The 14,875-nt window shown below is 44.8% G+C and overlaps 1 protein-coding gene across 7 annotated transcripts in view; it reads right to left on the bottom strand.

Moving 5' to 3' along the window:
* Positions 1-3,633: 3,633 nt before the first annotated feature.
* The window catches only part of POMGNT2 (protein O-linked mannose N-acetylglucosaminyltransferase 2 (beta 1,4-)), a 31,929-nt gene continuing 20,687 nt past the window's right edge, over positions 3,634-14,875 (bottom strand). For 3 of the 7 annotated variants that reach the window (XM_090142483.1, XM_090142486.1, XM_090142487.1), the window contains one exon: positions 3,634-5,946. In XM_090142483.1, the coding sequence (XP_089998609.1) occupies positions 4,121-5,854 (1,734 nt within the window). In that variant the 5' untranslated portion in view covers positions 5,855-5,946 and the 3' untranslated portion in view covers positions 3,634-4,120. Of the gene's footprint in view, positions 5,947-6,272; positions 6,960-12,490; positions 12,632-14,875 lie in introns of those variants that run through there. The other 4 variants (XM_090142485.1, XM_090142484.1, XM_090142488.1 and 1 more) reach the window with 3 other exon arrangements.

A 14,875-nucleotide genomic window follows, 5' to 3' on the forward strand; every position in this document is an offset into this window, starting at 1 on the left:
TCTGTGAGGAGACAGTGATCTGTCTCCATGCTGCTCACAGCAGAGGGAGCAAACTCTAAATGACTCCTCATCACATGGAGGATGGCTTTGAGGCTGATAGCTCCCTGCAAGGCTTGGAAAGACATGCAGATGATGCTGATAGCCTGTGTCCTGCCATGTGCCTATCTCAAAAAGATGTTACTAAACTAACTAAAATATACATATAAAACAAAAGAAAAACTAGTGTTTATTTATTATTATTTCCTGAGAAATTGACATACAGGTGCTCTATAAATATTCTGACATGAGCTCCTGCAGGTGACCATGTCAAAGGCAGCCTAACTGATCTCCCCACTATTTATTCGTACAGGTTTCTCTGCAGACAGTGTGACTCAGTGGGTTTTCAGTCCTCAGTTTGCACTACTCTAGCCTGCTCCCTGTTCTCTTCAAGCTACAATTCCGTGGCAACTGCTCTTCCACTGCCAAGCAAAGGGATATCCATTAAGACAAGCATCATCTGTATGCTCACCCCTCCCAACACACCCAGGGCAGCTTGGAGCTGAACCTCTTTGGAAATATTTATTTTCCTGGACACTTTGAGGGTGTCTGTAAGTTTAGGTCTATAGGCAACCGAGAATAACACTAGCATGAACTTTCCTATTACTTCCATGCTTCAGAAGTCCTGTCCCATTGGATCACAGCCCCATACAACCTGCAGCTGCTGCTCCAACACTGCGCACCTGTGACCCGGTGAACTCTCCATTTGATTCTTCCTCCCCCTCAGTCGTGCCAGTGAAGAGTACTCCTGCAGCAGCTGGCTGCTCCTTGTGCTTCGGCTAATTAAAACAAGATAGGAAATGGCAGCCAGAGGAAATCCTCTTGGACCATCCGTCTCTGTAAGCATGCCCAGGCCGGGCAGCAGTGAGCTTCAGCCCAGCTTGTTATTAGCATGCTGCCCTGCCCCGGGAGGATTTTGGATTTAATCCCAGCCATTTCTCTTTTTCCTGGACAGTGGGGCCAGACAGCACCACAGAGATTACTGTATTTGCTCTGGGAGCATAAACAAATGATATGGGGGTGGAAAGTGTGAGTCTCTTGCACAGCACAACTTGTCAAAAGGAGACCCTTGAGCTTGCTTGATTAATAAACTCTTTTGGAAATAGTACAACCCAGCTCTTAGCCCTGACTTCCTGCATGTGAGAGATGCATCCTCAGCTACTCTGTACAAAAAACCTGCATTAAAAAAAAAAAACTTTAAGAAATGCCAGGCTAGCATTCCTTTTGATCAATGAAGTGGCACTGACAAAGTCCCACCAGGTCTTCTTGAAATGGGAAGCCTGGAGGCTGTGTGAGAAGCAAGAGAAGCAAACAGCCTGTGGGACAGGGGAGGATGGGGATTAAAATGGAACAGACCTGCAGATGGCAAGGTTATTAAAAAGAAAGAAAATTCATCATGGTAAGATGCTAGCACTCCAGTGCAGGTCTTGAGGTAGCATAAATCAGCATAATATTACCATGCCTGATTGAGGACAGCTACAGGTTGGGCCGTGCTCTCCCAACGTTGCTTGCTGCAGGAAAGCAGATATTCAGGGTAAGTCATCAAAGCTCTGGTACAGACATTCACATACTGAGCAGGTGTTGGAGGCGAATAGTAACATTACCTTCTTAATTTCTGTGTTCAGCTCCCTCAGAATTCGAAATGGAAAAATCCTTTGTTTCCATCTCATACAGTATTCACAGCACTGACAAGGAAGACAGCTTGAATGCACACTTTCGGCAAGCATATTTGATTATCTTCTGGAAAAAAAGAAGACTCTGAATGCAAGAAACTTTTTCAGGCTCAAGATAACAGTGTATGGAAACCCACATACATGACATTATGGCTCTGTGGCCAGCTTTGTTGATTAGAACCATGAGGATACGGGTAGAAAATCATTAATGTGCTGCAAGCAGTCTGCAAACATTAGAAAACTGGCAATCATGTGAAACTAATTTTAAGTGAAAAAGGATGGCCTACCGACTGTGGGCAAAGAACTGCTAAAAAAGGCACTCAGAAAGATGGGCAGGAGAGCAGCATGCAGACCAAGAGCCCGCCCATGACAAAAAGTGGCTATTAAGACCACAGGCAGCTCATGTACCTAAAGGAAATCACTTCTGGAAACTAATACAAAATGAATTCTGACTACTGAATGACTTCAGCCTACTGAAGGCTTACTGAACACTGACTTCGTAGGGCATTGACACTACCACCCTTGCAACAGCCAGCAGAGAACAGCCCGTGGCCATGGGGCTACATTCAACTTCAAAGGCTGTAGGGCTGTGAGGCTGCAAAAAGCCCTGCTGTGAGCAGGAGCAGCAGCCAGTGAGGTCCTGGAAGCCACAGGATGGCTTTCCCAAGAAGCCCCATCTCACATCTGTCTCCTCTTTATGAAGTTTTCCTCATCTGAGCTCTGATGCATGTGCTACGTGACATGCAGGCAAATGAAGACTCTAGGACACACCATACATACTCACTTACTTCAGCAAGAAAACCATGTTGTTCTAAGAAAACAACAGCCAGAGGATTCAGGCACCACTTCAAGATATCAGGGCAACAAATAATAGTGGGCAAGACTACAATGGTGAAGCGAACACAGACTTTGACAGACTTTGGGGTTTTTTTTGCCTTTACATCATAAAAAAACTGAAAACGAAACGAGACATAATGAAAATGAATTCACAGAAGCAGCAGTAGCCTGAAGGTCCAATGTTGTACTGTGGTGTTTCACTCATTTTTCAACCCTCCTTTTTCTTGTCTGATTTTGGTACCAATGTTTTTCTCCTCCTCTCACTGAAACTCATATTATAATCCTGCCTTGAGATGCTCACCTACCAGTCCATCACTCGGAAAGCAAGCCATTTATCCTTCTGCTCAGACATCCATCCAGACCTTGGCAGGACAGCAGGGAGCAGAGAGAGAGAGAGTAGAGCAGTTTTCCTGTTGCTTTAATGTTGGTTATAAGCTATGGAGCGTGCTAACATCGATCAACAAAATCCGTTCACACTTCTGTCCCTTTCTTCCTCTCGCCCTCAAGGGCCCACACCTCCAGCACAGACCTTTCTTTTATTTTTCATTCAGCCTAATGCAACAGCACCCATGTAACTGCCACTGCCTGACTCTGCTTCCTTTCCTTCCATCAGCTAAATGTGTGCCCAGAAAGCCTCCCCATGGGTCCTGCCTGTCCCTTAACAAAGCGTGTACTTATTAGCAGCTGATCTCAACAGAAGACACTGATCAGAAAACAAACAAGGATTTTCTTTGAGAGGATTTTCATGCGGATAAACTCCTTCCCCACTGCCTCTTTCCAACCACCCCTTTCCCTTCCCAAAGAAATGTATATAACACACAAAATGAAAACTAACACTAAAACACAGTAAGTTCTTCTACCCATTCCAACCTCCCACCTGCTGCTCCAGCCTTTTGTGTTGGAAGCAACGTGCTACTCTGATGGGACAGTGTATAAGACACGTACAGTGATTTTAAACACAGTGCTGACATTGTTGTCTCCTTCTGTCAAAATAAAAAAATAAAAATAAAAAGCTACGCCATACACATTTCATCACAGCAACAGACAGATCTATCACAACATGCATTTCGACACACGATATAAAGCAAAAATGCCATGGAGGTTTACAGCAGTTTAATGAAAGCTCTCATACCAAATCCTTAACTCAACCTTACAGTTATTGAAAAAAAATAATAACTTACAATGAAAAAGCTGATGAGAACTGCTCACCTACCCACGGAATTAACTGCGGATTAACGCTGTGCTTAGATACTCACCACACAATAGAAACAAATTTAAATCACGACTGAGGTACACACGATTCAATTCCATTCTGTTTTCAATTACATGTATTCATGTAATGTAACCTCCGCAAGTTCTCTGAAGAACAGAGAGTTGTTTTCTTTATTTTTATTTTTTTTCTAACACCCACTGGAAATAAATACCATTTAAAGAACACACACACACAGAGTGCAGTCAAATGGACACTGAGGCACTGGTACAGTCTAGTCCTCTTCAGCCCTCTACAACTACCAGACCGTCAGTTTTAAACCACAGAAGGCATGGAGGGCAGAGCTGTACAGGTAGTGCACAGGTTATGTACTACACAAGAGCACATCTGCAAAAGGTCCCAAGAGATTTTTGTTGAAGATGCAGCGTATCCACACCAGGTATATTGTGAAGGGCTTAATGTTTTCTGAGAAGGTGTGATTCTGATGGGACAATATATAAGGCATGTAAGTGTTTTCCCCTTGCTCTTGTATCCACACTTCATATTTCACTTCTCTGACCTTCAGGTACTTAAGGTTCCAGGGCACCTGCCAGGACACAGAAAGCCTAGCTTCACTCGTGCCCTGGACAGAGGCCTGACACCTGGCATCCCTCACTTTGCCAGGGTAGAGGCTACCAGACCATTTCTTCTTAGTCCCGGGCTTAGACTTCACAGTCTGCCTGATGACATGGATGAGGGAAGGGATGTCCACCTTCGTGTCCTGGTAGGCACGGAACAGCCACTCAGGGTTGCGGCAGCACAGGTGCCGCGGTACCTCTGTGCTCTTAATGATGCGCTCTTGCTCAGCTTTGTCGAGATGTGCAATCCCACCCTGATCCCAAGGTCTATCCGGGTAGGTAATGGTGTCTTCCCTGGCAGTGTTCTGCCAGGCAATGTACTGCAGGTCCATGCCAGGAAGTGTTGCCAGGGTTTTGTAAGGGGTATAGTGTTCAGGGTTGATGGCATAAGGAAAGAGCTCCACCACCGTGGCACCTCTTGGCAGGAAGAGAGACATCACTAATTGGGCCCCATGCATGCTGACCAGCATGGACGCGTTGCTGATCAGCCGGACGATGTCAGAAAAGGAATGCTCCTCCAGAGAGACCGTAATGGTTTTCATCTGAAACTCCTGGGCGAGGGCCAGGATTAGTTCTGCCTCATTTAGGATAAGTCTGTTGATTGTTCGGCTGAACACGACGATGTATTCCTCACTGGAGCTTTCTTCCAAGCTGACGTTCAGCTTCTGCATCATGAATTTGGTGAACTGCCTGATCTCGTTACCAGAAACCAAGATGTTAGCCTTCGGCCCTTGCGGCTGGACAAATCCATACTGGTACCAGGTGGTGATTTTGGACAGTCCCACATAGGATTTGGTAAAGCAGAGGAGCCTGCCCAGGGTTTTAAGCTGTTCCCTGAGGAGCGGTTGCTTGTTACTCAATAACTTGTAGAGGTCAAAATGAACACCTTCACTCCACCCTTCCATGAAGAAGAGCCGTGTCTCCGGATCTAAATCAGTGAACTGCTGCATGGTGTAATAGATGGGAAGGAGGTCATCGTGAAAGACATGCATCAAGTTGTCCGGGTTGAACCTGTTAGCAATCAGTGCCACGTCAGGCACGAAGACTGGCTTTGGCATAAACTTCAGCGCGGCAGCGGGCAGCTCCACAAAGTTGAAGTACTGGGTGTTGTGATCTTCCACAGAGGAGAGGTCGAGCAGAGCTGGCTGGAACCTACGGGAGCCCAGGTTGGGCAGCATGACCGAGGAGTTGCTGTGGAAATAGATGAACTCCTCAGCCTCGGTTGAGTAGCAGAGGGACTCAAAGCGGCAGATGCGGTCGGTGTGCATCCTGCCGGTGCACACCATCCTGGTACCGTCCTCCAGCAGGGTCTGGAGAGCTGCATGGTAGTCAATCTGAACCTGAGAGAGCTCCTGAGACTGGCGCATGAGGAGCAGCTCCTCTTCGACCATGAAGGCATGCTCTCGTAGTTTGATGTATTTCCACAGCACAGTAGCAAGGACAGACACGAGCAGGGCATTAAACACAGCCGCTATGTTCATTCTGTAGTTAGATCCTAGCAAGATGACAGGTGGGGAATGCAACAGAAGGGGAGCACATCATTAACACTCCTTGACATGGTGAAGGCAAAGACCTGTGGAAAATAAAATAAGAAAAGAACCATTTAAACATCAAGTTTACAGACTTACATAACTCACATTTCATGGACTATTCAAGAGTATGGGGATTTTTCAGCATTTTTTCTTCTTCAAGGGGAAAGGGAGAAAGTATGCCAAAGCAGTACTTGAAAATGGAAAAAAAAAAAAAAAAAACAACACAAAAAGAAACAAAAGAAACTTTCTTCTCTCATTTTCATTTCTACCCTTGTGGAGAAGATTAAAAAAAAAAAAAAAAGGTTGAGGATGAGCTCCATGAAGGTTTGTTAGAGAAAAGGTTACTTTCCCTGGGACATTGGCTTACTCTGTTTTTTGCAGACCAGTCCAACAGCAAGAGGACAAGCAGCATCACAGTCATAGGCCATTCTGACAGACCATGGCCACTCTGTCCCTCACCTTAAATGTAATTAATAACAGATAATACAACAAGGAGTGTTACCACAAATCGATTTTGATACATTCCATTCCAATATGAAGTGTGAACTGTTGAACATAATGCTCTGTTACTGGGGGGTGGAGGAGGACCAGAAAAGGGTAATTAAGGGTAATTAAGCTGTGAGGGATCTGGAGCACAAGTCTGATGGGAGCAGCTGAGGGAGCTGGGATTGTTCAGTGTGGAGAAGAGGAGGCTCAGGGGAGACCTGATCGCTCTCTACAGCTGCCTGAAAGGAGGCTGTGCTGAGGTGGGGAGTGGTTTCTTCTCCCTGGTAACAGCAATAGGATGGGAGGGAATGGCCACAAGTTGCATCAGGGGAGGTTCAGGTTGGGTAATAGAAAACATTTCTTCTCAGAAAGAGTGGTGAGGCACTGGAATGCACTGCTCACAGAGGTGGTGCAGTCACTGCCCCTCGAGGTGATTAAGGAAAGGGCAGACGTAGTACTTAGGGACGTGGTTCAGTAGGCAATATTGGTGGCAGGTGGACAGTTGGAATAGGCGATGTTAAGAGATCTTTGCCAGTCTTAATGATTCTATGATTGCATGATATGCTGCTGTACCAGCTGCCTGTGGGAAACTATCAAGTCTCTGCCATTTCGTTGGCTATAATCCAGGATCACAGGCTGGGAGCTGCCAACATTTTCCAGAAGAAGCAATGGCATAGGAGAGAAGAGGGCTGCACTCTTTAAAGAAGGAACTGATGTTTTATTGATGTAATCAAACCTTCACTGACTGAGAATGTCTGATATGCACCAGGTGATCCTTACACAAAGCTGAGTAATACATTACAATGTTTCCAGCACTTCCCAGTGTCTTCCCATTCCAGCTCAAGAGTCTCATCTGTGCTGCTACGTGTCCTCCTTGTTTCTTTTCCTTAAGAAAACAGGAAGCCACTGTTTTCTTTCTAAGCAGAAATGCTACTGGCTTATATCAGAGCATTGATTATATTTTCAACTGTGAACTTCAATTGAGATATTGATTCACCTACAGTATTTATGGGCTCCGATCTTCATTATGCATCAAGGTTCACTGCTAGTCAGCCTGTAGATAATGGTGGTCATGACTCATGAGGAACTATAGGAAGATAAATTTCTCATTGCTACATACCTGATTAGTCTGTTTCTAATTGCAGTTTTTAAAGAGTGCAATTTAAACTCCCTTTGATGCAAGTTCATAGAGAGGGAAAAAAAGCAATAGCTCAAGCACATGCTACAACATCCCAAGCAATGGTCTCTTAGCATTTTAATGCAGAGACACTTTTCTTATATGCCAGAGTGGAGGAAGACAGCAAGGCACATTTAGGACATACGCAAACACTTCTCTACTGCCAAGGGAGTTCTTTTGAAAAGAGATATTGCAGCTTAAATGTTTGATCTTACAGTCTGATTCATGCAGCTTGGAAATGAATGGAGAACCATTCATGGAATTCAATAAGGTTAGAAAGAATCCCCATAGCCTGTGGGATCCCTACAGCTTGCAGGATCCCTGTCCTAACTAAGAACTGAAAATACCTGAGAGACTGAATGATGCCTTGGAAGCAAGCGCAGGCTGTAAGCCATGCAGATCCTAGAGGTAGTCTCTGGGGACCTTAGCAACAAATTCATTTTGTAGCAGCTTTAATGACTCAAAGGAAATAGAAATGAAGCCTACCTCCTTTGGCAAGTAGTCTGAAATACTGGCTCATTTAGCAACTCCCTAAAAGCAAACAGCAAATTAAAAAGGTGCTATTTTGACTTCAGCCATGATAAAGGAAGGCAGAAAGGACACAGAATGGTCATCTAATTATTGAGGCATGATCATCTCCCTATACCACTCCCAGAAGACGTTCTTCTTAATACTCATTCAGCTTTTCAGCCAGCCTGTAGCACTAATGGCATGAAGGATTACCATAAACTCTGTCCTAACTCTCAACCTTAATTTCCTTGGCAGCAATTTAAATCTGGTCTTGTCCCACATGCCACAGATATCCAGCACAGACGAACAGTCGCTGTCACATCATCTCTCAAACACATCATCTCCAGAACAGGGGATGACTGATGCTCCTGACTGCTCTGCAGCTATCAGCTATGGCTGTTCTATGGCCAGCCTTGAATGGAAACCTACTGAGGACAGCAGTGCATCACTTGGTGTGCTTTCAGGCCCAATGAATGCAATCAAATCAATTCTCAGGAAAAGAACCATCCTACCCTTCTTAGGTGTTTGATGGGAACAGTTCTTATATTATTTTAGTGGTTTAGTGAGATTTCCAAAGCTTCATTTTTCATCTTCACTATAGCTGAATGACATTCTGGTACCACCCAACTCCCCACATGACATCTCCACTGCACACCTCAGCTATTGAGAGTGTGCTGCTTTCAATGGCTTCCGCAGCATTACCAAAGAAAGGACCAAGTCCAAACAGATTTGTGGAGACAACAAGAGTTGCAAGAACTTGGCAGAGGAGAACACCACATGGCCCTTTTATTATTCCAGTCTGGCAGGGAGTGTGTGTTGGAGGGTATTTCAGAGGCATTAGAAACCAACAGTCATAACACATCACTGACAGCACCTGCATTTCATGGGCATCTCGGGGGTGGAGAGCTCCAGCAACCATTACAAATCCATTGAGCCATACAGCCTATTCTAATGTTTCACCCTGACTGATTTGTTCTCTCCCCTCCAGCCCCAAGGGAAGGGCATAAGAGGCACTTCAGAGATGCAGCCCGACGGATGCGGCTGATGTTCAGAGGTTAGCAATTTTCATTTCAGACTCTACTAAGGCAATACCTGCTAAATGGCTACAAATGAACTACTCAGCTTTTTAATAAAAAACACCTGTTTCCTCCATCTCTTCCCTGGCTGCAGCTCTTTCACTTCCTTACATCTTAGCTAAAACAAGTGTATATGCTTTATCTGACCAAGTGTCAGCAATGAATATTACAAGCTAGCAGTGCTGAAGGAATTCATCTTTATTCTTTCTTCTAGCTGCTGATTTGTAAATCCTGGTTCATGCTGCTTAGCTGAGAGCTGCTTTTGATGGAAGTGAATAAGGGAAAATGGACAGCAATGGGCTGTCATAGGCAGAACTGAAAAGAATTTCACAGGTACTCAGGGAACAGTCTTGAATCTTTGCCTGTTTTCTCACATTTTATCATCCACTACTTTTTATTTGATGCTTGCAGTGTACACCACGGAGAATAAAACCTCTGGTCCCTCAGGGAGCAACAGAACACAAGCAGCAGCATACCGTGCCACCTGTTTGCTCCTGCACACCTAGGAGGGGCTGCATCAGGGAAGCAAAGGCAAGCAATTACTCTCCACGTCCCTTGAGGCTGAAATTCATCAGTTAAGTGCTACCAACAGCAATTGTTCAGGCATGGGGAACCTACCCAGTAGGCAGCACGCAATTCTGAAACAGGGGAAAGCATTTAGTCTTCCACGTAAATGTAGCTGCTTCACTATAAAAGCTACCTTTGTTACTAAACCTCCCTCACAAAATGGGTCTACAGCTGTAACTCGCCTCCCACAGTGTCACTGGAGAACATTTCGAGAACTGAAATGCAAACGGTTGGCCAGATGCACTACTGCTTTCCCTAATCTCAAAGCCCTCCGTGCTCCGCTTCTTTCTGCATATGTGTCAGCATGTGGACTGGTCACACCTCCAGCTGCCCACATACTGGCCCTGTGCTGGAAGAGCTCACCCCATTCTCCATCTCTCAGCGTCATCCTCTTTGCCAAGTTACTGCTCCCATAGCAGTGAGCACTGGTGAGCAGGTAAAGATTCTAGAGCATGCATCTGGTGGGCTTGGTAAGGACCCCGTGACACTTGTATGTCTGTGGTATTCTCAGGGGTGTTCAGAAGTGCTGATCTGCCTGAAGGTAGGAAGGCCCTACAAAGGATCTGGACAGGCTGGATCAGTGGGCTGAGGCCAACTGTATGAGCTTTAACAAGACCAGGTGTTGGGTCTGCATGTTGGTCACAGCAACCCCATGCAACAGGCATGGGGAGAGTGGCTGGAAAGCTGCACAGATGAAAAGGATCTGGGTGTGCTAAAGGACAGCCAGCTGCACATGAGCCAGCAGTGTGCTCAGGCAGCAAAGAAGGCCAACAGCATCCTGGCTTGTATCAGAAATGCAGCCAGTAGGAGCAGATCATCCTCATCCTTGGTACTCGGCCATGGTGAGGCTGCACCTCGAGTGCTGTGTTCAGATTTGAGCCTCTCACTGCAAGAAGGACATCGAGGCCCTGAAGTGTGTCCAGAGAAGGCCAACGAAGCCATGAGGCACAGGCTGCCCAGGGAAGTGGTGCAGTCACCATCCCTGAAGGTGTTGAAGAACCGTGTGGATGTGGCACTGAGGGACGTCAGTGGGCATGGTGGGGGAGGGTTGGTAGTTGAACTAAGTGATCTTAGAGCTTTTCTCCAATCTTAATGAATCTGTAATTCTATGACTCTGCCTTTTAACTGCTGGTCATCTGATTTGCTAACCATCTCCAGGAGGTGCGAAAGCAACAAGAGGTATGGATGGAGAAGCTGTTCCTCTCTTATTAACACGTAGAGGAGAGCAGAGTGGGTGGAATTGGAGAGAGGAGTTTCTACTAATATGCAGTTGGCATAAAGGACTGTTTGGATTCACTTAAGAGATGAGTTTGCTGTTATTTTTTAATTATAAAGCTAGGGCAGGATGAATCGCTACACTAAAGATATTAAAAAGATGGTTTTAAACCTCTTGCTCATTTCTATAATTACTATTTAGGTGAGCAGCTGGGAGAAAAGCTACAAAATCCAACACAACAAAAACCCCAAATGCCTCAAATATTCACCACTAAGGTCCCAAAGCAACAAACAACAGCCTGATCACAGAGGACAAGGGTCAACAGCAGGTCTGTGGAAGGACCTCCAAGTCCTGCAGGACACAACCAAATGACAGGTTCTGCCTGTGTCTTACTAAAGCCTTATGAAGCTCTTCTTACTAACTACCCAAGCACTTGCCAAGACAGCGCTCAATTTTCCAAAGCTACAGGCATCCAAGAAAAAAGCTGAGTGCGGATTTGGGTGCTCCTGCCATGGGTTAGGGAAGGAGTCTGGACAGAGATGTATGGGCAGTGAATGGGCACTGGACCCTGTCCCCTATGGCAACCCAGTGGATGCAGTGGGGGCAGACATCCCCTCACTGAGGGCAGTCTCTCCATTACTGCTCCCTTCCCTCAGATTCATCTTTTACTAGGCTGGCTTTCCAAGACCAGCATAGGAAAAGTAAGGAGTGCCAACATGACATTTCACACTCCCCCTGCAAAATGTCTTCCTCTCTTTCTCTCATCCGTGATGCAAGAGGCTTAGCAAAGGATGCGGTATATGTAATACATGCAGTTTTAAATACCTACTTCATTCATACTGATAGCAGAAGTTGCTAGAAGGCAACTCTCCCGATTGGAAGGAGGGGGAGTTGGGATTTGACAGCCAAGAATGAACTGGCTTTTATCCTCAGCTCTGTCACAGATTTCCTGCAGAACCACCAGCAAGTCAATCCCCACAGCCCAAAAGGCTGTTATCATCTTATTCACTGTATTTGTTTAATGAGATACATATATCTTTCACAGTACATATCACATTAAAGAAAGGATGGTATACTGAATGATTGATATCCTGAAACATTTTCTTTGTAAAAAGCAGCCAAGTGTAGAAAGGCTGACTTTTTAAACAGGAAAAGAGCAGATTCTTGAAGGAAACAAATGTGGTAGTTAAAGCTACAAATAGCATTAATGAAGCCTGATACGAAAAGGGAATAGGAAAAATAAGAATACTTTAACTCAACACACTCAAATTAAATTTGAAAAACAGAACTGTATCTGTATCTGAAAAAAATAAAACCAAACCAAAACCAAACACAACTGTTTTACAAAAACGTTAGCTGTCTACAGACAGCAGTAACCAGAATTAGGTTTAACTTCAGCTTTTATGGTTTAGTAATTTAAGTCAGGAAGATAAAGTAGAACTGTAAGCCTTCCTATGACAAGCCCACAACCAAGGAGGCTCTGTACCATGGTCCCTACTGCACACATATGTTCAATATGAACAGGAGAATATTGGTGGCTAATGCATACCTACCAGTTGTGCTTATGGATGGAAAAGATTTCAATTTAGTTTAATTCCAAGTCAGTGGTGGCTGGAATAGGAAGAGATTCAAACTGACTTTCAGGGTGACTAGGAGCCATCAATTTTAATATTTGTTGAAACTGCTGTCTTGATCTAGAAAAGAGCATGCAAAGAATAATAATTCCAATAGTAAGCAGTCAATACATATAAGAAAACCACAGAACTGGGCTTGAAGTATGTAATGATAAAGAGTATCTCTTGAGCTTTTAAGAGCCGCTTTTCCCAGATCTCCATTCCAGCCAGAAAGACATGACTACTAAATCCTGTCCCCAAATTAAAACTCTGACCTCCAGAAACACCCTCTACATAAGATGTATTTTTGATGAAGATAAAACAAGGTTGACTAGGAGATATAGGAAAAATCAGGAAAAAAGAGAAAAACAAAAAAAGAAAAAAGGAAGTATTTCTCTTAGCCCCCAAGCCTTTAGGTTTGTCCAACAGTCCCACAACTGAAGATGAAAACTGAAGGTTCTCAAAACAACCATGGTTGGACTGAGGGGGAAGCTTAACAATTGATCTTTGCACATTTGATTATCCTATCAAAACCTATCAGGTTATGTTGGTTCTAAAAGCACCCGCATAGCAGTTTAAAATAAAAAAAAAATTCCTTTTGCCTGGTCCCTTGTTTTTCGTCTGTAAGCAATATACCTTTGTGGAAAACAAAAATGTGTCAGAGACCAACAGTTTTATCTTAATCCAGTGGGTCTTTAGGTCTGTCTAAAGCAAAGACTGAGTAGGGGTGGCTCAGGGTAAAATTTCCCAATGCTACAGAAGTGAATTTAAAAGAATATGATGTGAAATCCTAGAAGTACCAAACAAGATGAGCTTTAGTCACTCCAACTATGCCTTTGGGCTTTAGATGCAACTTGCTATTTCTCTGCATGTTCCCTACCTTTTCTTTCCACCCTCTCTGACAGGAAAAGTACCTGTGTTATTTGGAGACTGGCACTGGTACTTAGCAGCATTTACAGCCTGAGCTCTCCCTGCTTCCCTTCAGTGTGGTTCTGAGAGCACTCCTGTGTGCTACAAATTCTAAGCAGGGGACGAAGATGCTGGGAGCACAGCATGGCCAATAAGAGCAGTGAAAATTCCTCCTGGGTTACCACAAGCCCTACAGTACCATGTCTTCAGGGGAGGGTAATTTTTATATATATACACACACAATATATTGTATATAATAACCATCCAGTAGGAAACGAATTTACGAAAACCCACAGAATTTTGTCCAGATCAGAGATGTCTTCCCCATGAGACTTTTTGTTTAAAAACAATAAAGCAAACCTCCAGCCAGACAAAGAATGACTACAAAGACATGGGATTATAAAGAAACTGCTGACCTCCTTCCCCTTCCCTCCCAAGCATGCACAGCCACAGAAGAAAGGTTTGGTGTGTGTGAAGGGACAGGATGAGTCAGAAACCCACACTGAAGCCCCTAGAAGTACCCCGCAGCCAGGAGAGCCCACAGAACTGAATTCAGAGCCGTATGTGATCAGCACAGCAAACAGAGCACAGTTACAGCAGCACCCAGCAAAGAAACGCATTCATTCAGAGCATCTGCAACCTTTTTCATCCTGGAAGTACTATCACTAGTAGATCAGTGTTTCAGCACATGCACGCATACCTGGTGTCGCTAAATAAATGAAATGCTATCCAGTGCCTCTCTTTTCACAGGAGAAAAGAAAAACAAAAAGAAAACACCTTAAAGCTATGTTCTGCAGGGGAACGAACACTCTCCAGTCCTCTTCTTTCCCCACGACCAGAAAGAAAGAAGGAAAAAAAATCGCATCTCCCAGCTCTCAGCACAGTAACTGTGCACCATCTGCAGACCGAGCTACCTTTCTCCCCCAGGTCTGAGCATGCTCTGTCTGCCGGCAGTGTCCTATCGCTCCAGCTGGCTCACCTCAATTTGTTAGCCTCCCAGAGGTCAGCCTTGCATGCAGGATGATTTGCTGCAGTATTCCTGCAAATGCCCAAAGGGCGGCCACGCTGAAACAAACTGCCGCGCCGCTTTGGCAGAGCTGAGCGTGGCATGGGAGACAGACGGCAAACCGGTCCGGGGACGCTAATTTTAGAAATCCTGCTTTTGGTGTTATTAATGCCACTGCTACTCCAAACACTTCGCAACAAAGAACGTAACAATAGCAGAGAAAGGGAAAAAACTGCCCCTTGCTGGAGGATGTCAAAGCCATTCTGCATGCTTTCTAGCAATTCCCTTGGCACTAAGGAAGTGATTTCCTAGCTGTGATGGTCAGCAAATGGCTCAGTATTGAACAACGCTGTGAGCGCCCTCCTTCACACATCTAGGGAACCCTGTTTTTGAAATGAAGTTATCGTTTA

The sequence above is a fragment of the Phasianus colchicus genome, chromosome 6 (genome assembly GCF_987193195.1).
Source record: "Phasianus colchicus chromosome 6, bPhaCol1.hap1.1, whole genome shotgun sequence".
Classification (NCBI taxonomy): Eukaryota; Metazoa; Chordata; class Aves; order Galliformes; family Phasianidae; genus Phasianus; species Phasianus colchicus.